The sequence below is a fragment of the Pholcus phalangioides genome, unplaced genomic scaffold (assembly GCF_987345545.1).
Source record: "Pholcus phalangioides strain wild (caught in Gottingen) unplaced genomic scaffold, Ppha-v1.0 ptg000042l_1, whole genome shotgun sequence".
Taxonomy (NCBI): Eukaryota; Metazoa; Arthropoda; class Arachnida; order Araneae; family Pholcidae; genus Pholcus; species Pholcus phalangioides.
In genome coordinates, this window is record NW_028301628.1 from 32506135 (window position 1) to 32533888 (window position 27754).

Sequence of the window (27754 nt, forward strand, 5' to 3'; positions counted from 1 at the left end):
ACAACGAAAATGAAATGCGAACGAGAAAAATAAATATAAGTCGATCGAAAATACACAACGAAAATTTAAAAAAAAATGAGAGCAATATAAAAAAAAAAAAAAAAAAAACACTTATCTCACAATCCAACGTGCGCTAAAAAAAAAAAGAAAATCACCGCAGAATATGACCCAACAATAAACAACACGCTAAGTAAAACTCACGAGAACGAAGAAAAACACAAAGAAAGACACAAAATGGCGCACTGGCGTGTCGGTGAGCGGAGCGCGATAATAGCACGTCCGTTCCCCACGACGGCGAAGACGATTTTGCTTCTATATATTGGTGAAGTTTCTATATATTTGTGTTGTTTTTTCCTGTGCATTTATTTTGTTATCTATATACTAATGTGTTTCAATTTTATCGTATTGTGTGATGAAATGTGTATATAAAATGTGTGACTTCAGAAACAACCGTAGCCAATGCATCTTTTTCATGGTAAAATTCGCGTTGAGCACACCCAGTTACATTACGACTATTTTTGTTTCGGACGCAGAAACTTGTTCAAAATTTGTTATTCAGTGTTATTGATATTGTACAACTTGGCTTAGAAATTATTGCGTCTGGCCGACTATGTGGAAAAAAAGTTTATACAATATTTTTCACCTCTATTCCAGGTGGATGGACCAGCTGATACCAGAAACTTCGATTTGTATCCACGAGATAACAGAGTGCCACAAGACGAAATATCTGGATGGGACGAAGACTTTTAGAAGTTTATTTCGGGGGCTTCTCAGTTTTCTGTTCTCTTTTTTTTATGAGAATGTTTTGTTTTATTAAAAAAAATACTTTGTGTGAGGAGTTGTGTCTGCATTCAGTTTTTATTTTTCACGCTTATATGCGTACGAATAACAAATGACGAACTACAAGCAATATAGCTTCGACTAGCGCACTTTCCTGCGCATAATTCGCAGATTACACGTTAAAAAAATCAAAATTTCTTACTGCGATATACCCAAATTGTTTACACAGCGTATATCTCTGAAAAAATTGACTTTAGAAACACACAATTACAAAAAAAGTTTTCAAATGACGTGAGGTTTTTTTAAAAAATGCCTTAAATTTTCCAAGATGTCATACACAAAAAAATGCGGAAATTATTTTTTTATGTAAACCCTGTGTGTGCTAAAACTTCCAATTAGTGAGATGTAAATATGGCATGTGAGAACATGTATAAAATCTTATACTTAAAAGTCGTCAAAATATTCCATTTAGTGAAATTTAAATGTGGTTCTGGAAACATTTACAAAAATTGCATATTTCTAAATACAATATCAACGGAGATATTTGAGTTTGGAGTTATTAGCATTTGCCGTCAAAGATTGAGCGTATGGTTCACAAATAGCTAATCGCAAATTAATTAAGCTGTAAAAATGTTGTAATTGTAAAAAAAAAAAAATGCAATTCTTATTTACTGTGAGTAAAAACATGTTTGAGTTCATTTTATTTGTGTACCGGGCAAATGAATTTAAAAATATGAAATTTTTGTGCAAATGAGAGAGACCATGAGTGAGATCCAAATTGCAATAACTGGAAGTTTTAGCATACGGGTACTGCATGAAAAGTTAATTTGTTTATTTTTATGTATACCACCCTTCAAACAAATTTTGAAATTTTAAGTAACTGCATGTCGTTTGAGAACTTTTTTGGAATTGGAAGTATACTTCTCCACGGCCGTAACTAGGGGGGGAGCTGGCGGGTCTCGTGTTCCCCGGGTGCTAGATCTAAGAGGATGCAAATTTCATTCTGAAACCTCTCCTTCAACATTACAAGGGGGCGTCAAAATGCGCGCTTGCCCCGGGTGACCAAGCATCTAGTTACGGCCCTGTACTTCTCTAAAGTCAACGGTTGCAGAGATATCTGCTGTGCAAACACTTAGGCTTTCATAATCTTGCCAAGTTTGGTAAATTTATCATACTTTTACCGGCGAATATGCATAATACTCAAGCGTCGTGGGTAAATTTGATAAAAAATTAAAACAATATCACTTTGACCGGCGATTATGCATAATAACCACGTGTCGTTGGTAAATTTGATAAAACTTGAAATTTATCGCCTTTATCGGTGATTATGCATAATATAATAAGGTAATTAGTGAATTTGAAAAACGTTCCAAAGGAGTCTAGTATGTGTGATGAATATAGTCGGATCCCGATACAATAATAACAAATTTTACGATCGTACACTGATCTAATGAAACAATACAGGTTTGAATTATCATGTATAGTATACCATATAGTACGATTTATCATGTTTATCAACGCTATCATGTTATGAAGTGAAATTTATCAAATTTACCAACGACTCTTAGGTACTATGCATAATCGCCGATAAAAGTAATAAATTTAGAAAAGGCAAATTTTGATAATTTTTTTTAATATCAAGCCGGTTATTGGTTGAATTTTTCAAATGATTATAAAAGACGTTATAAAAGAACTTTTTAAAAAACTAGTGTAATCCCGGCCTAATACAACCAGATCTACCACATTTACGGTAATATGTACCGTTGCGTATTTTATGCAGTTTTCTTTTCGACTGAGACATTAAAATAAAAATAAATATTTTTATAAAAACTATTTAGTTTAATTTAGAAACATTATTTTTCCAACTTTTTTGTAATTTTGATACTAGATAAGCTCATTAATGTCAGTGAAAGAAAATCGACGTTTTTGTAAAGCAAAATGAACTGCATTGTCCCCGTTTAGAAAAAAAAAAATAATAACTACACATCCCCTAAAAGGCAAACCAAATAAAATAATTACACAAAAAAATTAAATCCTTTCTTGTCATACATATACATATTTTTCTTCATTTCTTCAAAAATTTCGAATACATTTTGAAATTAATGAATAGCGAATGTTACAAAATGCCCCGTTAATTAAATAAAAAAATCAACAAAACTTTACCCGTGACAATAGCTTTTTTATAATGAGGTTTTTTTCTGTAGTTTAATTTCATTAATTAGTTTCCCTTCACACAAAAATAATTACTGTACGTTATTTTTTTTTTTTCAATTTTAATTGAAATTCCTTAGTTATTAAATTTACTCATCAGTAAATCTAAAAATTACTCGTGAGTGCTTAATTTGAACAAAGCTCACATGCAGCGTGCCATACTAAAAACATTTTAAGAAATCGAGCTCCATTAAATTTAATGTGTTTCTTCTGTGTGTTCAATACTTAATTGCATTGAATTAAAAAAAAAAACTCAGTGATACTGTTTAAATGTTATAAATCGGTTACTATGCATAATAACCGGTTATTAAGCATAATCGCGAATCATCTCGATAATTTCATAAATTTATCACTTTTACTGGTAATTATGCATAGTATCCAAGCGTCGTTGTTAAATTTGATAAATACTAAAAAGTTATATGGAATGATAATTTGATAAAATTATACGTGATATCGGGATACGATAGTGAAATTTGTTAAATTAAAGTTTATTATATCCTGGCGCAACATAAAATCTATCAAACAGGAATCTGTTATATTGAAATCCGATTGCAGAATACGTCCAGTACGGGTTAATTATATCGGGGTACAATCGTAAAATTTGTTCAAATAGGAGTTCATTACATCGAGCTACGATCGTTATATTTATTGAAAGAGAGTTTACTATCCCGGATGTGCAATCGTGAAATTAGTTTCATGAGAATTCATCATATCGGTATGCGATCATAAAATTTACTTAATTGAGTTCGTTATATCGAGGTTCGATTTCAGAAGTCGACAAAAATTAGTTATTTCAGGGAATGTTCGAGAAAAAATTCGTTAAATCAGAGTTCATTATATCCGGTTCAGACTCTAGCTGAAAAGTATGGTCATCTAAATAATAAATCTTATAACGACAATGGGGACTGATTTATCAAATTCACCAATACGAAATGGTGATTATGCATAATAATTAGCAAATTTGATGAATTCAGCATGATTTATCCAACGACACTTGGTTATCCTGCATAATCCTGCACCAACGACGCTTGTGTGTGTGGGTATAGCGCATAATCACCAGTAAAAGTGATTAATTTAGGGAAATTTAACAAACTGAAATGGTCGGCGATTATACATAATTACCGTAACAATTATTAGCCGATTACTATGGGTTCAAAAATACGGAATCAGACCTTTTGGGAATTATGCATAACACCAGTAAAACTGACAAATTTTGAGGAATTTAACAAACTTACCAAAATGGTCGGCGATAATGCATAGCAACCTATTTATTATGCATAATAGCCAGGTTTATGACATTTATCGCGTCCCAATACGAAACAAATTTTTTGAATTATCGGCCAATGACCGGCAGGAATTTCAGGAATGCGGAATTGGCTCTTTTTTGGGAATCATGCATAATCGCCAGTAAAAATTATAAATTCACAGGGAAATTTATCGAACTTGCAAAAATGGCCGGCGATTATGCATAACAACCAGATTTATCACATTTACTTTCGTAACAATACGAAACATATTTTTTTTAATTATCGGCCGATGACCACGGGTTCAGGAATGCGGAATCAGCTCTTTTTTTGTAATTTAAAGGATTCAGCTACAAAGATTAAAATCTATAAAGCTATCTGATTATTTAAAAGAGTAAATGTCACTGGGAACTGTAGATAGCAATATTGCTGATTTCACAAAAAAAAGGAGCGAAAAAACCTCTAAACTTCGAACTCACGTCTATTTGGAATTGGACTGTCAACCAATATCTATCATTATGACGTCAGAGTTATTATCTCGCGATTGATACGAGTCTTTATTATCCGAGTTCACGCACCTATAGCAAGTTTAAGTACCTGTTTTTCTGTCTCGGATAGTGCGGAAAAGCAGCCACCAGCGTACCAGGTGTTCGTAAGTACATGAATTTCCTATATGTTTATCGTTACGTTCAGATTTGTATCAGAATATAATTCAAATTTATCTACGGGAATAAACGGAAACGAACAGTTCATAGTCTTCTAACTTTGCCGAAACTGTCATATTAAGAGTGTTTTGAATACTGTGCAGCAAAACCTCTCTTTTCCAACCCTTTGATAAACCTGAGCATAAGATTCTAACTCAGCAAGGGTTACTATTAAGAAAAACTTTACTGTATCAGTTGTTCAAATGATGTCCTGTAAATTCGTAAATAGTTCAAAAATTTATAAAAATTAAAGTAATTAATGTATTTGAATGTGAATCGCAAAAAAATTATTCTCAAACAGGGGATTTTTTTTTGATACAGAAAAAAATTTAGTTTAAATTTTTGACGATAGAGAGTGCTACACGGAAGTAAATCACTGGGAATACGCAAATCAGCAGAGTCCTACAAAATGTTGGGTGTACGATTAACAGCTCATTTCAGATGACAGCACTACACATAATAAGCATTACATAGAAACAAACTTCTCGTCAGGTTCACTACACATACACGCACATTCCAACCTGTACCAATTCGTTAGAAGTTCCGCAGAGGGATATGGACGAGGTGCATGTCTGATTCAGCAGCAGGTAATTTAAGAATTTTTTCTGTTAACTGGCGCTAACATAAGATTTTCGTTGTGATGTTGGCATTGGTAGGTAAAGCACTGATGAAGCTGTCTTGCCTCAGCCATCACGAATTTCCAACTAAATCTTTACGAACGTTTCGGACACAAAAGGGAGGCTCTGTGAAAGAATTCTGAAATTAGCTTTCGTGGAGCGCTTCTTCCGCAGTATCAAAAATTCTCTTTTCGTGAGAATAACTTTTTCACAAACCACATTCAAGTGCATGCAAATACAAACACAAGGCCACAACAGGCCCAACGACGTGGCTGAGAAAAGATGCCCATACCAATGATGTTGTAGTTCATTCAATTTTTATCAGTTTTGAAATTTTACGAATTTATTGGACACTCTGTATAACAGCTATGTAAATGCATTCCGTCTTTTTGTGAACAAAACGAAGTTATGCTGAATGAAAGTTTTACAATGTGAAAAAAAAAATTTAATATTAATATCACAATACTAACATAAAAAATATTTTTACTTAATTAAACTGGTGAGGGGAGATGAACGATTTCTGATTTTCAGCGTAATTGGCACCGAATCGCTTTCTAGTGTTTTTATTTCGCCATCCAATAAACTTCAAGTCCTATTGTAGCTATAAAAACATAACACAACCATTTGCTTCTCACGTGGATGTAGCAGCTTGCCAATAAATTCATGCCATTGTGCGATATTAAAGATTTACTTGATTGAGTAGAAGTGATGTGAAGGAAAAAAAAATTATAATGTAACACATGCTTCGTTTCTCTCTTTTCAATACCAACATGATCATACGATCCGATGGCCACAAAATTTTCGCACGGGTCATTGAAATAATAATAAATTCACTCCAATGTTGGCTATTGATCTCCTACCTAAGCTATCTTTCATAGCTACAAAAATCGAAAATGAAGTTACTATTCCGTGGCTCACAACTTCGAGGCACCAATGCCAGCAGATTTCGCCCTCGAAAAATTTCTCAACAGAGAGAAATTGACACTACGACGGAAAAAATACCTATTTAATCATCATACTTTTTCCACTATTTGAAATACAGATGACAGCACTAAAAATTCAAACAGAGCACGAAATACGCACTCAGAGACTGACAGGTACACACACACACACTCTTCTGGCACAATCGCAACCCTTGAAAAATGACGATTTTTGAAACTGATCTTTTTAGTAGCGAAAAAAAAAATAAGGATGACGCTCGTTATATAACGCCACCCCCCTCATTCCACCGACAACGACGGACGTTGTATCGGGTGGTCGTTTTATCGAAAGGAAAATATATATCTGATAGTCGTTATATAACTGGGGACTTACTTATCCTAGCTGTCGTTATAATGGAGAGTTCGCTATAGCATGAGGTCGTTATATCGTACCATCGTCGATTGTAATTAAAATTTTCGTGGATACAGGGCGCTACACGAAACAAAATTACTGGAAATATGCAAATCAGAGTCCTATAAAATGCAAGGTGTACGATTAATAGCGCTCGTTTCTGAATTTTCCTGTTACTGGCCCTTACATAAGGTTTAGCTTGTGATGTTGACATTGGTTGATAAAGCACTATTTATGAAGCTGTTTTGCCTCAGTCACGAATCTCCAGCTAAAGCTCTACGAACGTTTCCGACACAGACGAGATTGAAGAATGGTTTCGTGAAAGAATTCTGTGATTTACTTTCGTGCAGTGCCTTCTATCGACAAAAATTTTAATGAATTTTTTTTTCACGGCTAGGCATGGGAATAAAAATTTAGCTCTTGTCTCGTCCTGTAAAATTACTGTATTTTATGTGTAAATATTTTTTCAGGATATTCCCCCGAGTCTTAAAGCTGCATTTCTGAGCACATACGTACAGTAATCGTATGACCATGGACAGAAATAATTTTTTTTAAAAAATAGAAAAAAAGCATTCTTTCTTAAATTTTTCTTTCCGAAATAGTATTTGAGGTTTCCCAAAATCATAATTACTAATTATTTTAATATAATTAGGTTAATTATTTTATACTAATTAAACGTCAGTTAACTGGATATTCGTATAAATTATGAAGAAAAAATGCTAAATTAATGTCAAATTTAATGAAACTTCTCAAATATGTTATTTAAGTAACTACAAGTACAGTATTTATCGTACAAAAAATTGTGCAATTTAGTCATGAATTGGAAGAGAGGTCAGTCTTATTTGCTCCCTATTGATTAATTCCTGTACAGTCGAACCTCTTGATAACGCACACCCACGGAACGAAAAAAAATTGTCCGCTAACGGTGAGTGTTTCCGCTAATGAGGAGGTAAGATATATGATGTTTATATATGACATTTATATGACGTTTGGTTTCGGTCGCAAGCGTGCGTGCGTACGTGTGTTATACACCGGTGATTATGCATGATCACCAATCGTCTCGATAAAGAAAGTATGATTAAATTCTACCGCATTTATCACTTTTACTGGTAATTATTTACCCGTACATAATGCGTGCACTACACGTACTTTGTAATACAAACGAAATTAAATTAAAATAAGCGTAAAGAAGATAAAACATTCTCATAACAACATTATCAGCCGCAATGTTGGCTTCCTTCACACGTAATCATCAAACAAAACCAACATCACCCATCCGAATTCACTATCTTGGAAAATAATAATGCTCAGTTAAATAAGTAATTAATTGACGATTTATCATATTTACCCCACACGAGCTTGGGATTAAACATGATTTCAGTTGAATTTGATAAATTTTCGGTTTATGACCAAAAATTAATAAATTAGAAATTGGAGAAAAAAAAATTCAGTTTGACTGATTTCACTGTCCGCTATCGAGAGTATGTGATAACGGGGAGTGTTCGTTATGGGGGGGGGGGGGTTCGCTAATATCATTTAGCAGTTTTAACTCCAAAGAAAATAAATTTCAAACACAACACTTTTCCGACAAATTTATTTTATACTGCATTATATTGTTTTTTGTACTGCTTTATCTTTTCCTCACATGAGCCACTTACAAAAAACGCCATTTTTTTTGTATTTCTATGACTTCTACTTTAAAAGTTATCGCTAATCACAAATAACTTAGACAACGCATTGAAAAGACATATGAAGACAATCACGAGGACAAATTTTATCACGAGAGATTCATCGCGCGAACAACACACAAGTTATCTTATCTCTCTCACCTCGTAAACAATCAGTCTCCGTAGGTATGTTACTGTTTTTCGATGCGGTGATAAAGACTCTCATAAAAAAAAAATTACACCTTATTATACAAGATATTTCAGAACTCCACGTGGACGTTTTAGAGAGGAGGTATTTAGTTTTTATATACAGGGTGATTCCTTAATGGCCTTGGCCACATTTTATTGGTGAACCGTTGATCTTCTAGAGCAGTGATTCCCAACGTGGGCGTTAACGCCCCCTGGGGAGCGATAGAATGTTCCAGGGGGAGGTAGAAACTACGAGTATAACGTAGGATTCTATGGGTTAGATTGCGTTGGGGGACGATGGGAGAAAAATATTTCTGAAGAAGGAGATGGGACAAAAAAAAAAGTTGAGAAACTATGGTCTAGACCAGCGGTTCTCAACTTTTTTTGACTCGAGGAGCCCTTTTCAGTATATAATTTCTATGGCGGAGCCCTGTTTGACTCGAGGAGCCCTTTCTTGTACATAATTTTTATGGTAGAACCTTGTAGGCCTCTCTTATTTACTTACCTATCAAATTTACTAATTCATTTCATTTTCTGCGAGTCACCGCGGAGCCCCTGGAAGGTGCACACGGAGCCCTTGGAGCTCCGCGGAGCACCGGTTGAGAACCACTGGTCTAGACTAGAGCATAGTTTCCCAACCTCTCTTGTCCCATCGCTCCCTTCTTCAGAAATTTCTTTCTACCATCGCCCCCCAACGCAATCTAACCCATAGGATCCTCTGTTATACCCGTATCTTCTACCGCCCCCTGGAATATTCTAACGCCCCCCGGGGAGGCGTTAACGCCCACGTTGGGAATCACTGGTCTAGAGGGATACTTCCAATTAGAAAAAGTGTCCAAATAACGTGAAGACTTTGGATACGTCACTAAAGTTGGAGGGGTTGTGTAATAATTAAAATATAAAAAGTCACTTCTACATGGTCACCCTGCCCTGAAAAACCCTGTCAGAAAGTTGTTGCTATGTCTCTCCTTGAGAGACGTGTCGATATATTTAAGTTCAAAATCATCGAAAATGAGGGAAAAACTCATTATATGCTGTTAATTTCCTTCTTTTCAGTGATTTTTGAAGATCTCACCAAGGAATGGTGCACTAACCGCTCGGTAGGGCGTCTCGGTTCTCGTTCAGAACTGCAGAAAGTTTCCGACCGAGCGGTTAGCGCACCAACCCCTGTGAGAATTTTCTTCTTTGTCTCCGTTCTGCGCCGTCGTTTATGGTGATACAGGTACCGTTTCCACGCCATTCATAGTGTTTTACTGCGCCGATCATTTTGTAATGCACGAAAATGAGTGTTGCCATATGAATTTTCAGAAATATCGCGTTGCTGTAACCATTACCGTGAGAGCCAGGTGTTTGTTTCTCTACTCATTATTGAAATGGTCTGAAACTATACCTCGAATTCCATTCGCATTCGTTTATTTTTGCGGCCGCTAGGGGCTCGTATGCCGTCAAAGCTATTTTATGATCACCCTGCATATAAACGATAAAGTAAACAATGTCTGATGAAGTAGGGAACGCGTTTCGTCGTTCAGACAAAATTTGATATTGACCACATTGAAATCCTTTTTCTTCGGTTATATCTTCCTTATTTATGATAACCTACCATTAAAAAGTATGCTGGAAAGGACAATCGTTTCAGATATTTGAATACTTTACATTATGAATAGTTTTTAATATCGCTAATGAGATCCCTTCTGCTAAACCATTGTTTAAAATAAAAGACGCCATTATATATTCAATTATTGAAAAATAAGAAATTACGTGAATTTTTAAGAACCTAATCATACATAAAAGAATTAGAAAATATGCTTTAATATTTTAATAAGTTTTGCTATTCATTTAATTGGATAAATTTTTAAATGGCATGAACTGTAAAATGTGCATGAATAAATTTTTAAAATACGAAATGTGTGTGTGTATGATTTTGAATGATACGTCGTCATAAATTGAAGACAGGTCTTATATGAAAGAAATTACTATTATTTTGCATGTGTGCAATACATGCAATTTCATGATTCAATTAATTAATATATATATATATTAATTCTGTTCTTTTTATTTTCTTTTATAAAAAGTAAAAATGGCCAAGTTCAAGATCATCGATTATTCGTATCCCACGGCAGGAGAGTTGGCCCGACTGATATTAGCTTACAAAAAAGTTGATTATGAAGACTATCAAGTTGAAACTCCTGATGAAATCTACGAGGCTGAGGAAGGTAAAAAATTATAATAAGTACAGTCGGCCCCGCTTGAAAGGATATCAGTGGTTTGAGCATATAATATCCGATTATAAGCGGCAGAGTGTATGTTGTACGGAAGTATATGTGTATGTTGTATGGAAGTATATGTGTATGTTGTATGGAAGTATATGTGTATGTTGTATGGAAGTATATGTGTATGTTGTATGGAAGTATATGTGTATGTTGTATGGAGGTATATGTGTATATTGTAATACAATGTGTAAGCATACAGAGTGTGTTGTAGGAAGCCCCTTTCTCCTCGAAACATGATTTTTTTTTTAGAAAGCTCTATATATGTGTGCGTTATATACAAGTACAGGGTGTCCCATGAATTCGTAAATACTTAAAAATTCATAAAATTTGAAGCAATTGTTATATTTGAGTATCTGAATGTGGTTTGCGAAAAAGTTATTCTCACTGAAGGGTGTTTGTTGTTGTTTTTAGAGAAAAAAATTAGTTGAATTTTTTTCATTTCGATAGAGAGCGCTGTAAACCAGTCCAGCATGAGTGATTAAGCCTGAACCTTTCTTCAGTCTCTTCTGCGTCCGAAACGCACGTAAAATTAAAGATTCGTGGCTGAGGTGAAACAACTTCACGAATAGTACTTTATGCACCAATGACCAACATCACAATGAAAACCTTATGCAAGCGTCAGTAACGGGAAAATTCAGAAATTAGCTGTTAATCGTACACCGAGCATTTTCATTGGACTCTAAGTTTCAAGTTTGAGCAGCGCTCTCTGTCGACAAGAATTAGAACTTTTTTGAACTAAGAAAAATCCCCCTTCGTAATAAAAAGTTTTCCGCTAACCGAATTCAAATATGTCAATTTCCTCAATTTTTACGAATTTTTAAACTATTCATGTGTGTGAATTCATGGGACACTGTATATATTTTATGGTAAATGTGATAAATCTGTAATTGCTCACAATCACCGATTAATATATGTATAATCACCAATGGTCTCGCTAAGTTTGACAAATTTCATTACATTTAACCATTTTCACCGGTGATTATTCATAATTTCCAAATGAAGTTGGTTTTAAGTCAGATAAATATGAAATCCTAAAATATAATCAAAATGCAACTTTAATTCAAACACCTAAACAGTTTTGCCCGTACGTGACACATGTAAGTACACTGATATTGCCATAAAAATTGAATTTTGTCTGTTACAGCATCACCTTTTGGAATGCTTCCGATCTTGATGGTGGACGGTGAAACAGTAGCCCAAGTTCAGGGAATATGCAGATATCTCAGCGCTGAACTCGGTAAGGATATTTGCGCATTAGTTCAATACTGGTACCTGTAAAGATAGATTTAACTTGAATCGCTTTTCTTAACCATGCTTACTACAGACGCTTCTTGTTAACCTATCAATTTCCTTTATGAAATGAAACAGTTTTATTGAAATAAGCCATCCTGTGTATTAATACATAAATACTTGATACAGGACTGACAGGTAAGAACAGAAAAGAGGCTGCTATCTGCGATATGATCATGGATAGCCTTGGCAATATGTTCTATCAGTTCCGTCTGGATCAAGTATCTAAACTCGATCCTGAAGAACAGGTAAGCTTGAATTATATCACTGATTCTTTTTCAAACTGTGAAATTTTCATGGTAAAATAAGATTAATCTTTCTTAAAAAAATTGAGTACTCAAAATTAGTTAATGTAAACACAAAGTACAGTGTATAATGTGAGCCGTTGTGGTGGTCGAGTGGTCATAGTGACGGACTCGCAACGCGAGGATCCGGGTTCTAACCCCACCGTCGCCGCAGTGGTGTTCCCAACTTCGAGGCGCGTATGCGAGCCCCTATCTTCCCCGTTAAAAAGTCTCGCCGCAGAGAGCAACAGGCCTACAACGATACAATTATTCATTCATTACACTTCACTCACTATGAGTTGAGAAAAAACTCATAGTTTAAAAAATTGATTACAGGTAGCAGCACTACACATAACAAGCATTACACGGAAACAAACTTCACGGAAGTTTCACTGTGCATACACACACAGGGCCGCAACTAAATGCTTGGTCACACGGGGCAAACGCGCATTTTGACGCCCGCCTGTAATGTTGTAGGGGTGGTTTCGAAATGAAATTTGCGCCCCCTCGAGTCTGGCGCCCGCGGCAAGAGACCCGCCTGCTCGCCCCTAGTTGCGGCCCTGCACACACATTCCAGCATGTACCAATTCGTTAGAAGTTCCGCAGAGGAATATGGACGAGGTGCATGTGTCCGGTTTATTAGTGTACAATGTGATCACATCGGGACTCGGATTTTCTGGTAACAATAACTGATTTATAACTATATCTGAAAGAATAATACGATGACCATACATCCCGTTTTATTGAACGGGACAACCAAGTTTTTCTTCTTTGGTTGCAAAATGTTCAATCATGGCGTTTTACTATTTCATGTTGTTCTAAAACAGTTTGATTTGGGCTGAAATCCGGCGTTTATTATTTATAATTACTGAATCATTTAGCCCTTATAAAGAATTTCAATGGTCTACTATGTGTTTCCAGGAATTACTATGTTTTTTTTTAAATGTACGGTAAGTTCCATAAATTCCCTGAGGATGTATATTTCGGCAGGATAACTGCCAATCTGGTCAATTCAAAGAAACTGGCCAAGAACGGAAGAAAGGGGTCTTTTTTGTTTTTATATTACATTTGTCTCCACTATAAGTAGGCCATTGCAAAAGTAGCTTCCTGTATTCGTGGATTATAGCTGCCCGAATAGGGTTTTTGTTTGGTAGGGTTTATCTTCTGACCCCTCCTACACGGCCTTGCCGATTTACCGATTTATAATGATAACTTATGGGGGGGGGGGGGGAGGAATAAGTTTGACTCTATCACAGCTTCAAAATAGACAAAAGAAAAAATTTCAACGAAATAAAATTGATAACATAAAAAAAATTATGATGACTATATAAATGAATATTTTCCCATAATATGGTATTGATTCGTTACGAGTTTTTCACAAAAGCAGTTAACAATACCCGAATGAGTGGTCTAATAAGTGGCATCCAATGTAATCGATTTGACGCAGAAATATAATCTATATGAATATTGGTATCGGTTTTAATCTACTGTTGTCAGTCTGATTACACCCTTATTTGCATAAAACGACTATGTTGCGACAAAAATCAGCAAATGATGCCAGAATAAAATTCAATTTCTTATTCGTACAAAACTTATTCCGTTCCGTATTTATCCGAGCATACTTATCATAGCTACTTATCAAAAACATATAAGCAAGTTGAATAAAACTGATAATCCAGTGTGTGGTACGTTGATTATATGGCAAGAAAATCTAAAAAATAATTGTACCCATGTTCCCATTCAGGTTGTTTCTATTTCTTATTCCACTTACAACACGGGAAATAAAAGAGTTCTAAATAAGATGGATAAACAGCGGTGGATAATAATAAATGGCTTAGGCAGAGACGAAAATAGTCTATACTTACGTAAAAGGATATAATAAGATATAAGAAATAAATGAAAACAAAGAAAAACCTTGTCTGACAAAAGATTAATTTGCAATCGTTTATCCAATCACTGAATGGGATTTAATGAGTTGAAATTGGTTTGAACTAACAATAATCAACGCGTAATGTCTCGGTATTTCCTTTTTTTTCGGTGAAGTAAAAATCACTGGCGTGAGATTCACTAGTAATAGCTGAAATGGTCGTGAGTAATTATGGGTGCATATCCTTCGATGGTATATCTAAGTATTTGACAACAAAATAGGCAAGTTCATTAGAGTATTATGACTACTTATCCTCCGAAGAATAAGTTTGAATAAAAACGTTTCTGTTCGCTCGCGCGCGCGAAAGATGATTAACGACCGTTGAAATGAGGCATAAAAATTATGTAAATTAAATGCTTTCCCAATAGTTCTGTGAAGTTTTTTGTCATTAATCATAATCAATCGGTTTTTGGCTCATTATATCAACTCGCAGGTTCAAATGATCAAGAAAATGATGACAGAAGATGTCCCGAGGTATCTGCAGATGTATGAAAGATTTCTTGAGAAAGAAAACCACAAGAGTGGCTACTTGGCTAGCGAAGACGTAAGTAACGGATTTCTGTCTTCTCAGGAGTTCTCTTCGTTTTCTATATAGTTTAAGTTCTCTTAGTTAGAGACTTGTTCGGGAGAATTAATAGCTAATTAGCGTTGCCATGTTTGAAAAATCAAATTAAAAGACACGCATTTCTTGGAAAGTTGTTAATTTGAAATAGGATAGAGATGGCACAACGCTAATATAAACTTCGGAAATTAAGAACAATAAAAGTTCTATATATAACAAGTACGGCTTCTCTTTATAACGAGTAATTTCGCTTGTCATTCTGATGTTAAATATACAAAAGATATTCGGTTATAGTGAATTCAAAGTTATGAGACTTTCATTTTAACGTCAGCAAAGTTCTCCAACGAAGGTTAGTTTTTCTTTCTCTTAAAAATTTGAACTAAAATTTTTGGGGAAATATCACTCATCATCTCCCATGCTCCTCATTAATATTATTATAAGGCAGTGTTTCTCAACCTGGGACTATATGGCCCCCACTTGCGGTCCTGAGATATTCTAATGGAGCCACTGGGGAAAATCAGCTGAAAGGAGAGCCACGACAAGTCGTGAAAGGGGGGTCACAATGAGCTGTGAAGAAATAAAGCTTTCAAGTGAAATATGGTAAGAAAATAATGTGACTACTTTCAGAATTCGGCAGATTTGTCCATAGAAACAAGACTATCTCAACCCATAGGCTCTTGTGCATGACGAGGGCCTTATATTCATTGGGGGGGGGGGGGCTACACAATGAGATCTGGTACTATGATTTTCAAATATGTGTAAATATGTTAGCTGTTACTCCCAGCTGAAGATGGAGCCCCAGAATTTGACTTTGCCCGGGGACCCACGATATTGAGACAAACATGCATAACTCTCCCCCTCCCCCTCCCAAGTAGGAAGCTCACTGAATTCTTACCCAGGATAGGCGCGGACCCAGGGTGATGTGTCGGGAAATACGATTTAATGTATAAGTTCGTTGGATCGTCCCGTATTCACGCAAACCTATTTTTCCTATATGATTTGGCTCTTGTGAGGTATGGTCACCTACCTTCTGGATTCATGCCTGGCCCAGGGTTCCAAAGATCGATGTGATTTGGGGCCGTTCAAGTATTACGTAAGCAAATTTTTAGCCATTTTTAACCCCCCCCCCTTGTCAGCAAAATTTCGTCATCAGCTCTGCCCCTCTGAATCCTAACTCATATTTTAATAAAGGGTGGTTGATGACGTAAGCATTATCCAAACCCCCTCCCCCCCTTGTCATCAAAAGTCAGCAAATCGGAAACCCCCCCCCCCCATCGATGATGACGTAATACTTGAACGGCCCCTTTATAAAAATTTTGTTTTAATAAATTAAGTTTCAATCAAATTTAGTTCTATAAGTGCCCTGGATAAGACAGGGTAGCCCCGGGAAAAAATGTGGTCCAAAGGGTGGGGGGGGGGGGGTCAAGGAATGAAAAGAGTTGAGAAAAACTACTCAAGCACCAGTTAAAAGATACTTATAACTAAAAGGATGTACTCAGGAAAAGCCGCATTTTTTACCTTCCTCCTCATATTTTTACGCTTTCCACACCATACATCACGGGAAATAGCAATTTCATTCGACTTTGTAGTAAATGCCACGGCGTTTCGATCGAACTGCTGCACAGATCCGGCTCAAATAAATGTTAACGAGTCCATAAATCCTCGGAATTGAGCAGTCGTTAAATCGTCCTGGGAATACGAAACACTATGCAAAAATGTCTTGGAGAATCCATCAACTGTTACGAGACCTAAAATCGATTTCACAACTGGTGTTCTGTTCATTCGCTATTACTGCATTAGAACAAATTGATCTCAAAAACTATTAGAATGCAGATAATAAGCAAGAATTTTCTACAAACCTGACATAGCAAAAAAATCAAATTCGCTTTCGGGAAGTGTATTATAACAACAACTTTCCCGTGCGATCACGTTACAATGAATATTTACTACATACAGAGCCTTTTTGTAAGGAAGGTGTTTCTCACAAAAGCAAATTGATAAAAGAACAAAATTCTCAACAAAGACCGCGACCGTTGAACGTTATACAGAGAGCACCGAGCTCAAAAGAACCCTATTCTCCTTCATCTTGGAGTAACACAATATTACATTGGTATAAAATATGGCATATAATGATAATAATTATAAAATGATAATATTAAAGAGAAAAGAAAACAACATTTATTGCGGAAAATTGTCTTATCCACCAGCTTGTCAAACATTTGATGTCTTCGGGAAACTGTCTTGAACATTGTCTCGAAGGAACTACCAAATGTTTGAATGTTTACAAAAAAAATAAGTAAATTATATATACACACGCACACCCACATTTTTCGTAATTCGGACACATATTTCGTATGGAGGATGTGTTTAGGCCTTAGATGTTTCAGAAACTCGAGAGCACCATAAATGTAGATCTCTCTCAGGTGTTAGTGACACGGCCTTTCTTGTTTTTTCGCGAGCTCGTTTCTTGATGTGGGAATACAGAATACATGGACATGGACGACACCTTCAAATCTTTGTGCAGATCGGTGAGGCGGAAAAATTTTGGTGCTCCAGAGAGAAAGAGTGAAGCGCCTGAGGACGTGATTCTGGAATCGTTGTAATTTTTACGTTCTTAGATCCAAAAGCCCAAGCTGGGGCACCATGTGTCAACACTGGGCGAATGATTTATTCGTACATCAAAACTTTGTTCTTCAAACTAAGTTTGGACTTCGGATAGCAGAATCTCAATAGATTCTCTGAGTCTTTTTGATTTTGCTCTTGGTATGATTCCTAAAGTTGAGTCTTTCATCCAGGGTGGCGCCCAGGTACATAGTTCGAGTCGATGGCACGATATCGGTGTGTGAGGCTCATCATTACACATTTGTTCACATTCAACTTGGCATTGTTGAATGCATTCCATCTTTCGCCATTTGTGATCAGTTCCTGGAGGTTACTTAGCGCTTTAAAGAGCTTCCTGTCGGTTGAAATTAATATAACATCGTCAGCGTATAAACCCAGGATGCCCTTCGATACCATAGGATTATCGTCCATGAAAATATTGTGTATCAAGCTGGAGCCTTGGTTAATTCCTGCTGTTATACGTCGTTTTTCTGATGATGAATCGTTTATTTTGACCTGAAAGGTCCGTAAAGATAAATATGAACTCAAATGTTTGATTACGATTCAGGGAAATCCCATTATCATTTAAAAATGATAAGCTATGATGATTACAAGTACGGTAGAATAACTTGCTAAAAATACATAGAATTAAGTTTTTCATACTTTTATGCAATAAAATTATATCAACATTTCACATAGTGTGCCCCATAAATTCGTAAATAGTTCAAAATCTATAAAAATTTCTATATTTCAATGCGGTTTACAAAAAATTATTTTCACAAAGGAGAATTTTTCTTTGGTACAAAAAATAAAAGTTGTTCAATTTTTTGTCGATAGAAAGCGCTGCACCAAAGCAAATCACTGGAGATATGCAAATCTGAGTCCTGTAAAATGCACGGTGTACGATTAACAGCTAACTTCTCAATTTTTTCTTTTATTGTCATAAGCTTTTCATGGTGATGTTGACATTGATAGATAAAGCGCTGCTGCTGAAGTTGTTTAGCCTCAGCCACGAATCACCGATTGAAGCTTTACGAACATTTCGGACACAGAAGAGAGGTTCGAGTCCAATCACTTCTGTTCGACTACTTTACCACTCGCCATCTCCGGTCATATGGGCAATTTACAACTATTGGAGTTGGGTGAGAAATAAAGGTGCATCTATCGGTGGTCGCCCCAGGTTCGATAGGTAGAGAACTTGCTTTCTATGTTCTTCCCCCGGTTCGAATCCCTGATGGTAAGCTTCATGGCGGGAAACGAGCATCTTACCACTGCACCAATCGGGCACTTCTGCCAGAATGGTTTTATGCGCCATCTATTGACAAAAAAATTCAACTAAATTTTTTCCCTGTAGCTGAAGGAATTTTTTGATTGAAGGAGGAACATCTAAAACAATGCAAATCGTGTGAATAACTTTTTTCGCAAACCGCATTCGAATATGCTAATTCTTTTATTTTTTATGTGAATTTTTAAACTATTCATGAATTTATGAGACAACTTGTTTCAAGAATAAGATGTAATTTTATTAATATATATAGAAAACTTAACGTTTTAAAAACTTAAATATCGAAACAACTTTTGTATCCAAGAATCAAAATTTTATAATTTAGCTGCGAACATAGAAATAGTTTATTAAACATGAATTTTAAAAAAATGTGTACACATTTTATCATACTATGTTGCGTATTTACCACCTGATGTTTCAGAGAAAATCTTAACAAAACGCTACAGTGAAGCTAAAAATTCGCTATTCACCAGTGGCAATTTCCAATCAAAGATTTGAATTCAAGACAAACAAATTCCTCTGATTAAGCATTTCATTTTAAATTCTGTGTGGTTACTTAATCCCTTCAACAGACCAAAAAAGAAAAATACAATGCTTGTGGATTGTTAACGATTAATCACGCTACTTGGTCTCAAAGGAGAAACAGACCAACGTTTCAACATGTATGTAAAAATTTAAAAAGAAGAAACGGTGATTAATTCTTTCAAGAAAAGTCTCTTCGTGATGAGTTAATTTTCTTGCAACCGAAATGCTTGAATAAATCAGTCTGTCCCGAAATCTCTACTAGACAATGGGAATGTATTTTTACCCGAGGTTGGGCATCTTGATTGTGTCAAAAAAAAAAGGTGGGAAAGATGAAGAAAATAAAAGACAGCGGAAATTAAAGATTTGTCCGCAGTCGGAAAATTTATTTCAGAATTAAAACGAGGACAATATATTTCAAGACTTTTACTCTCTTTCTTCTTGTTTCGTTTTTCCTTTAAATTGAATATAAATGAAGAAATACTTTTGAAAATTCCCGAAACTTTTTTGTCAACATTTCCAGACCTGAACATTCCTTTTGTGGAATTTTCAAGATTTTTTTTCGCTTTTTTTGATACTCAAAAAATACTTAAAAAGCATAAATGTCAGTAAATCTTTATTTTTTTTCAAATTTTCTTCTTTTTTTGTGAATAAATAATTTAATTCGTTCAAATTTTATTAACCAAGATGATGCAGAAATTCATATTCACATACAGTTTTTTTTTTTTCAGAAACTCATTGCTAAATTTTATGTAACGAAGTTGTAATGTTGTAAAACTAACGGACAACGCTTCTTTTCCTAATTGATGCTGTTCTTTCCCCAACTTTCCTCTGATTTTAAAATCAAATAATTGGTTTTTTTTTTAGCCTCAGGAAACGCAGGACAAGAACTTTTTAATTGGGTTTTTGAAGACAAGGTGCCCGTATAATAGGTTTTATCTTTTTCACAACCGTACAACTCCTTGCAACATGAATGACGTGTCTGAGTGCCACACTTTATATGGATACTTTCTCTAATTGAAAGTATGCCTCTAGGATCAACGGTTCTCCAGTAAAATAGCGGCAAGGGGAATTAGGTATATAATCACCCTGAATCTTTATATGAACACTGAAAAAAAATTATTTTTGCACAGGTAGCTACTTCGAAGAAAGCGTACAAAAGTTCCGTAACTTTTGAACGTACTAGTAAACATAAGCGTAAACTTTTATAACTTGTATCCGGCCAGTCCCCCCCCCCCCAATATTTGTCACCATCCACATGATACCTATACAAATATTATATTTGAGCCGTCCAAATAATTCGAATGACTTTACGCCCATGTTGGTAAACTGTCTATTCTTTATTGATTTTTTTTTCTTCTCCATGATGCAGCTGACTTGGTGTGACTTGGGCGTCGCACTGACTTTCGCAGGAATGCAAATCCGCCAACCGAATCTTCTGACGAACTACCCGAGACTGCAGAACTTTGTCAAGAAAGTCACCTCGAACGAAGTCGTTTGTGATTTCATTCAGAAACGACACATGCCGAAAGAGACCACCACTTCCGTCTGAAGAAAAGATAATTTCATCCCTTCTCTTACTTCCTTACAAAAAACAAAAATTCGCAGAGACCATGTGAGAAATCATTGCTGTGTGTGTATCACTTGGTATACCTTTAAAATAAATTGTTTTGATATTCCATATGTTGTAATTTGTAACATATTATGTAGTTTTTCTTTTGCAATCCCTCGTGTAACTCTCGCGTTGTATCAAACGTTGGTCCGCGTACGGATGCAGGTAAGTAGGAATTTACCACCGGTCCGCCAAACATTTCGCCCAATTCATGTAGCCACGACATGAATTGGCGGTGCCATCGTGCTGAACCCTCGTCCTGAGGATCCCAGGTTCGAACACCGTTGACCTCCTATTTATTTGTGTTTTTTTTTTCCTCTCAGCAAATTACCATTTATTTTTAGCCGGTCCTCAAATCACTTCTATTTTTTTCCTATTTATTTATATTTTTCTAGTCCGCAAGTTACTCTATCTATTTATTTATTTTTTGGCGGTCCGTCAGTTAAATCTGCTATTCATTATTTTTACCCCATTTATTTTTCTCCTTTTTTTCCCCCGAGTCGCCACCGCAAACAGCGTTTGTGTAGCATCAGAACAATATCCCTCAAACAGCAACCCTGACAAAATTCTTGTATCAAGACCAGACATAATGTGAATTCTTGAATGAAACTTGAGTGGAATCGTCTTATTAGGGGTTTCGATCAGTCACATGCATCGATCAGCCTTGAACAACATGTTGAAAACGCTGCGTTACATCAAGAAATTCGTAAAAGAAGCGACGGTCTTTCTCAATTGAAGTTTTGATACATTTGATAATAATAAATTTGATAACAATTTATTTGAATAAATAAAATATCTAATTCGCTGAATAACCATTCGTCAATCGCCAAACAACTCAATGTCACAAAACAGAGCCTCAGTTTGGCTATCCTTCCTCCCATACAGCTGTAAACCTCTCTTTTTTGCCTGGTTAGCCGAATCGTTCCAATTAATTAAATTCAAAGTGATAATGAGGGATTTTTTTGCTAATCTTGGGCAAAAACGGTGCTCGTGTCTCAAAGAAAAGTTAAACCCATCTTAGATTCCCGCTTCCCCCATTATTAATACTCTGTTTAGATTGATTTCATGTAATTGCTATTTTTCGTATTTTCATTTTATCCAAAATGTTTCAAAATTAGAACATTGTTAATCGAAATAGGGTGGAAACTCTCTGAAGGATCACCTCTATGAAGAAGTCGCATTTAGACCAATTTTTTCTCCATTGCATTAAGTTCACCTCCAAATACAAATACAAATACAGCGCCACAACAGGCAAAATGCCCAAGAGGTGGCTGAGAAAAACGGTGCTCGTGTCGCGAAGAAAAGTTAAACGTATATCTTAGATTCCCCCCCCCCTCCATTATTAATACTCTGTTCAGATTGATTTCATGTTATCCATTAATAATCCACTTCTCCGGAAGATCAGTTCTCACAGGAACAAAGGATTGCCGTCAGAATGTATATGTATTTTGCGTGTATGAAATATTATTGTTATTAGGGCTCGGATTTCTATGACTTGACATATATTTTTTGATTTTGAAAATTTCGCTATTTTCATGCAATAAAGCATTTTTTCATTATTCTAAGTAATTTCAATGCATTTTTATATGATTTTCAGTAATTTGGAAGTATTTTTCATGATTTTCAGTAATTTGGAAGTATTTTTCATGATTTTCAGTAATTTGGAAGTATTTTTCATGATTTTCAGTAATTTGGAAGTATTTTTCATGATTTTCAGTAATTTGGAAGTATTTTTCATGATTTTCAGTAATTTGGAAGTATTTTTCATGATTTTCAGAATTTAAGGCATATTTTTATACTTTAGAGCATTATTTTGCAAATTTCAACAGAACAATGAAGAGGGATTTTTTCCCCTAAGCTCACTTTTCATTAGCTTCATTTTCAACAATTGGAAATTTTTCGACTATATTTAGCAATAATTGACAATTTTACTTACTTCTATCATCGTTTTTGGCAATGATAGGTAATTCTTGTAATTTTTCGGCGATATTAGCAACAATTGGCCGTTTTATTTGTGTGCCTTTGGCATCATTATGGACAGCGATTGACAATCACCCGCAATTTCCTCGAGGAAATATAGTCAGCTTATTTATAAAGGCATATGTTTTAGGTTATTTTACGGCATATTAGTTTTTTTTAAAGCATAAATGCATGTATTTTATATGGAGCACATTCTGCCTGTTTTTACGTCGTAAAAATCCTAGCACCAGTTAATATATAGTCGAATCTCGTTTTAACGAATACCGTTATAGCGAACAAATCTCTTTTTAATGAAAACTTTTCTAATCCCCCAGGTAAGTTAACATAGGAACAATACAAAAACCTGGAATACGCAATTCTTTACAACGAAGTGGTTTTTCCGGTCTCTTGGAGTTCGTTATAACGGGATTCAACTGTATTTCAAGAGCCTCTCATTAAGGGACTATCACAGTAAGATAAAAATCTGGTCCTGAGATGGGGGGTCCCTTATTTAAAGCTATTATCATTGCATTTGTATCACTCTGCGTACTCGATATATGCGCGTATGTAGTTCGTTTCTCAAGATCTTTTTTGCGATGAGGCTAACAAGACTTGAGAATTCAAGAGGCTTTTACCTTTGCGATTCACTTTGTGCTGCATCTCTTACCTGTAACCGATGCTGCATTTATTGTCGATTAGATAGAGAAAATATTTTTGAAAATATGCCCTAGGGCAGGAGGGAAAAAAAACTTTACAAACGTTGGAGTTAAAAAAAAAAAATTAGAAATAGGTGAACGTTGAAATTCTAACTTTAGTTACTCGGGTGACTTTCGAATGGAAACAAATAAACCTATTGCCCCCGGCAAAGGTAGTGTTAAATGCCCTTTTTTTGTCCGAAGAAAGAATCTTTCTCAGAGAGAGAGAGATTCATCTCCGCGGGAATTGTGTAGCAAGAAGTTCAATGGATCGTAATGATTCCGCGAGTCGAACCAAGCCCTTGGGTTTAAAGATATTAAACCCAAACAGAAATTAAAAATATACCAAATTCGATATGAAACAACTATAGATCAGTGTTTCTCAGCCCTTCTAAAAACAAGGATCAGTAAAATGTCTGAAATGATTTGATGAACTTCCCCCGGGTCCGTATTACGGGACATCTCTGTAATTTTCGTTGTTCCGTGTTTTTTTTTTTTTTACATTTGTCCCGTTTTCTCAACGATACTTATTTGAATTTGTGATATTTACTAAAGTCGTGAATACACAGCGTTTTCATAACATAAATCATTTTTGTGATAATTATGGCCTGAAGTTGGTTTCCTGTGGTTTCCCAACTTCGACTCGCAAATGCGAGCCGATCCCGTTCCGCACTTCGATGATACATATTCAAGGTCTTTTGTAAGTCGCTGTTATCGCCTTGAGGGCAGGACTCCTTGCATTCCGCACGATGATACTGGCACGAGCAGGGAATTTTTTCCCTGAATATTTTGAAAGAAAATTATACTACTTGCTGACGTCACAAGCAGCGTGCGGAGGCCTTCTATCTCTATCTATCTCTAATAGGTGCTGGTCTAACAAACCTTTCCAGCCTCCCCAGCGCGACCCAACCCGCAAGGGTAAAAGGCTTATATCCCGGGAGGGACAGAGCCTGGGTCGCGACTGGTCTGTCGGTCTAACAAACCCACTTACATTTCCGTTATAAATGCGTCACTGGTTTCACTAATTTTGAAAGAAAAACAGTCCCATGAGTCGTGAAGTTGATCCTGTAGGTGACTTTGGGTTGAGGCTGAAAAAGGTTAAGAACCTCTGACTTAATTGATCTGGAAATGTGCCGCGGACCACCACTTGAGTGATGTGGAACTGCACCGCTGGTCACTTAAGCCGGGTTTTCCTAGGAGCAGGTTTCTACAGCGCGCGCAGCGTAATAATGCTGATTGGTCGAAAAACCTACAAGTTTTTAACCAATCAGCGTTTTCACGCTGCACCCGGCGCAGAAATTCTACTCCTAGGAAAACCCGGCATTAAGTGTCTGTAATACTACGTCGCGGGTAACTTGAGTTATCTGTGAATGTACCGGTTCCGCTTGTGAATTTGTGTTGATCTGTGTGTCCTTGATCTGTGAATGTGACCTGGAACTGTGCCACGTATATCACTTAAGTGAACTAGAAATGTGCCGTGGGACACTTCAGTGATTTGGAAATGTAAAGCTCACTTAAGTGATCTGTTTATAAGACGCTTAGTTTTCATTTTTGCAAGATTAAGTTTGAGGTTGCGGGCCACTTCAGATGACTCCGAAGGCCACATTCGGAGCGCGTGCCATGGGTTGAGCATGTACTTACATTTACATTTTGCTTCTTCATCATGTAGCTTCTTAAGGATACTACATGAGTAGGGAGTGCATTGGTACGGGGTGAAAGGGATGGTTTTTGAAATTTGAATTTATGAGGGAAAAAAGTTATTCAGCTGTGTGGAATTCAGCAATAAAAAAAAGAAGAATCGAATACAAGTTAATGAGTTAATATATACGCTGCTTCACATCTCAGAAACAACACTCTTTTTTTCCTCTTTTTTTGACATAGAAGCAGCAGATATCCAACATGAAAAAAATTATGATTTTCAAATAAGATTTATGAAAAAATGTACTGTCTGTTTTTGACTATTAATTTTCATTTTTTGTCTTAGCCATAAGAAGGTATGAAAAAAATGTCCTCCAGTTTAGTTCCTCTCGCTCCCGCCTGTTGCAAAATATTTCTCCTATGTCCTCCGGTCCGCAGGTGTAAAAAAAAGTTTTAGGAAAGCTTAGTATGTGAGTACAGATAGTTCATTACAGTAGAACACCTGCAGCCATCTACAAAAAATAAATAAAATTTCATGTCGCAGTCGGTTGTCTGCCTTAATATATATATCTTATTGCTCTCGTTGGTTTTAACTGAATTCTTATGCGGCACACAAAAATTAATTGCGGAAATTCGGCGGTAAAAATAAAAAACCATAAGGGGCCGTTCAAGTATTACATAAGCAAATTTTTAGCCATTTTTTACCCCCCCCCCTCCACACCCCTCCCCCTTGTCAGCAAAATTTCGTCATCAGCTCTGCCCCTCTGAATCCTAACTGATATTTTCATAAAGGGTGGTTGATGACGTAAGCATTATCCAAACCCCCCTTCCCCCTTGTCATCAAAAGTCAGCAAATCGGAAACCCCCCCCCCATCGATGATGACGTAATACTTGAACGGCCCCTAACCGAATATTATGGCGCATAAACTTTATATATGTATCACACCATACATGCTCATGCTGAAAACCATTTGATAAACAACATACTGTATAATTTTTCTCAAAGAACTATAAGAGGGTATGAAAAAATTTCACATAATAATGGTCCCAGCCCACGCTTGTTTCTTACGTGCTTAAAAAATAGAAGATCATTGTGCTGCTGAAATTCCGGAGTCGTGTTATTATTAGCTTATAAGTTTGGCAGACATAAACGCATAGTAACCGGTGTCGTGACTCATAAATTTTCTCCGCTGTGAAGCATAAAATGATCAGTATATATTATCACACTGCATGTTGTTCGTTTTCATGGTGCTCGGCAATTTTAAACGAACCACTAATTTCTTGTCAATGTTCTTGATCACCAATTACTAAATTTTAGTTACTCCCTTTCACTTGAACTTGTCATCTTGGGATAAAGCCCGTATACCCTCTCCCCACCCAGGAAATATCGATACATTGTCGATAAAAAATTCCTTAAAGATATATTCTCTGCATGGATACATTTAATAGTGAATTACGCAAATTGTGCTAGGGAGGGGGGGGGGCACATTGATCGCAATTTATTATCTCGATGTGCACCCCCAACACCCCTCACTGCAAGAAATGAAAATCCCTATACAAAGCGGGAAGCGCGGCCTATACGATGGAAACTTAATTTTCAAAATTTATTTGATCCCAATTTAGCTTGGTGTGCTCCCCAATGCCCCTCACTGCAAGAAACGGAAATCCCGGCAGAAATGCGGCGTATATGGTGAAAATTAAATTTTAAAAATTTATTGGATTCCAATCTTTCTTGGTGTAAGTTCCAATGTCCCTCGATGACTTATGTGAATACTTTCCTTCATTTGTTAAAAATTAAAACAGATGGGAAGGGCAGGCCTGGCATTTGAGGGGGGTCGGGGGGGGGCCGTTGCTACCTCCTGGCTTTTGAGAATACACTAAAAATGGTTGGTATATATATATATATATATCTACTGAGTACATGTTCTTTGCCCCCCCCCCCCCGGAAAAAGTTTAAATGACTGCCCTGGGGGGAAGGGGAAACATTTCCAATAAATGAGAAAAAAATTATTTTAATTTTTTACGCCTAAAACAACTATCCTATCTATAAGATCACAACAAACATGAATTTTAAAGCAACTCAAATTTGTCGCGACGAAATTACTTCACTACAAATTTGTACCGCGACGGAATGAGTCTACCACATATTTGTACCTTTGTAGCACGACGAATTGACGCTGCGACAAATTGAACGCGACGAATTGACCTAGACTCTCCCCACCCCCACCCCACGCGAGTATCATAAATGTCCTTTTTTTTTCCTGAAATATGGTCAGTATTACATAACTATATGTTCTGCCATCTATATTTCATTTTTCCTGATAGAGAAAAAATGTTTCCAATGTTTTTTGGTCAATCTGGCAAC

General features: G+C 36.1%; 2 protein-coding genes across 5 annotated transcripts in view; both read left to right on the top strand.

The window, feature by feature from the left end:
• Positions 1 to 834, top strand: part of LOC149064902 (cGMP-dependent protein kinase, isozyme 1-like) — a 209588-nt gene extending 208754 nt beyond the window's left edge. For all 4 annotated transcript variants that reach the window (XM_089254836.1, XM_089254837.1, XM_089254834.1 and 1 more), the window contains exon 18: positions 655 to 834. In XM_089254836.1, coding sequence (XP_089110962.1) covers positions 655 to 750 — 96 coding nt within the window. In that variant the 3' untranslated portion in view covers positions 751 to 834. The remainder of the gene's footprint in view (positions 1 to 654) is intronic.
• Positions 835 to 4638: 3804 nt separating this feature from the next.
• LOC149064903 (hematopoietic prostaglandin D synthase-like) lies at positions 4639 to 21166 on the top strand. The gene is made up of 6 exons (XM_089254971.1): positions 4639 to 4887; positions 10817 to 10957; positions 12159 to 12251; positions 12434 to 12552; positions 14949 to 15059; positions 20858 to 21166. Exons 2-6 carry the CDS (start codon positions 10822 to 10824, stop codon positions 21035 to 21037), a joined length of 639 nt encoding a protein of 212 aa, XP_089111097.1. The 5' UTR covers positions 4639 to 4887; positions 10817 to 10821; the 3' UTR covers positions 21038 to 21166.
• The last annotated feature ends 6588 nt before the right edge of the window (positions 21167 to 27754 follow it).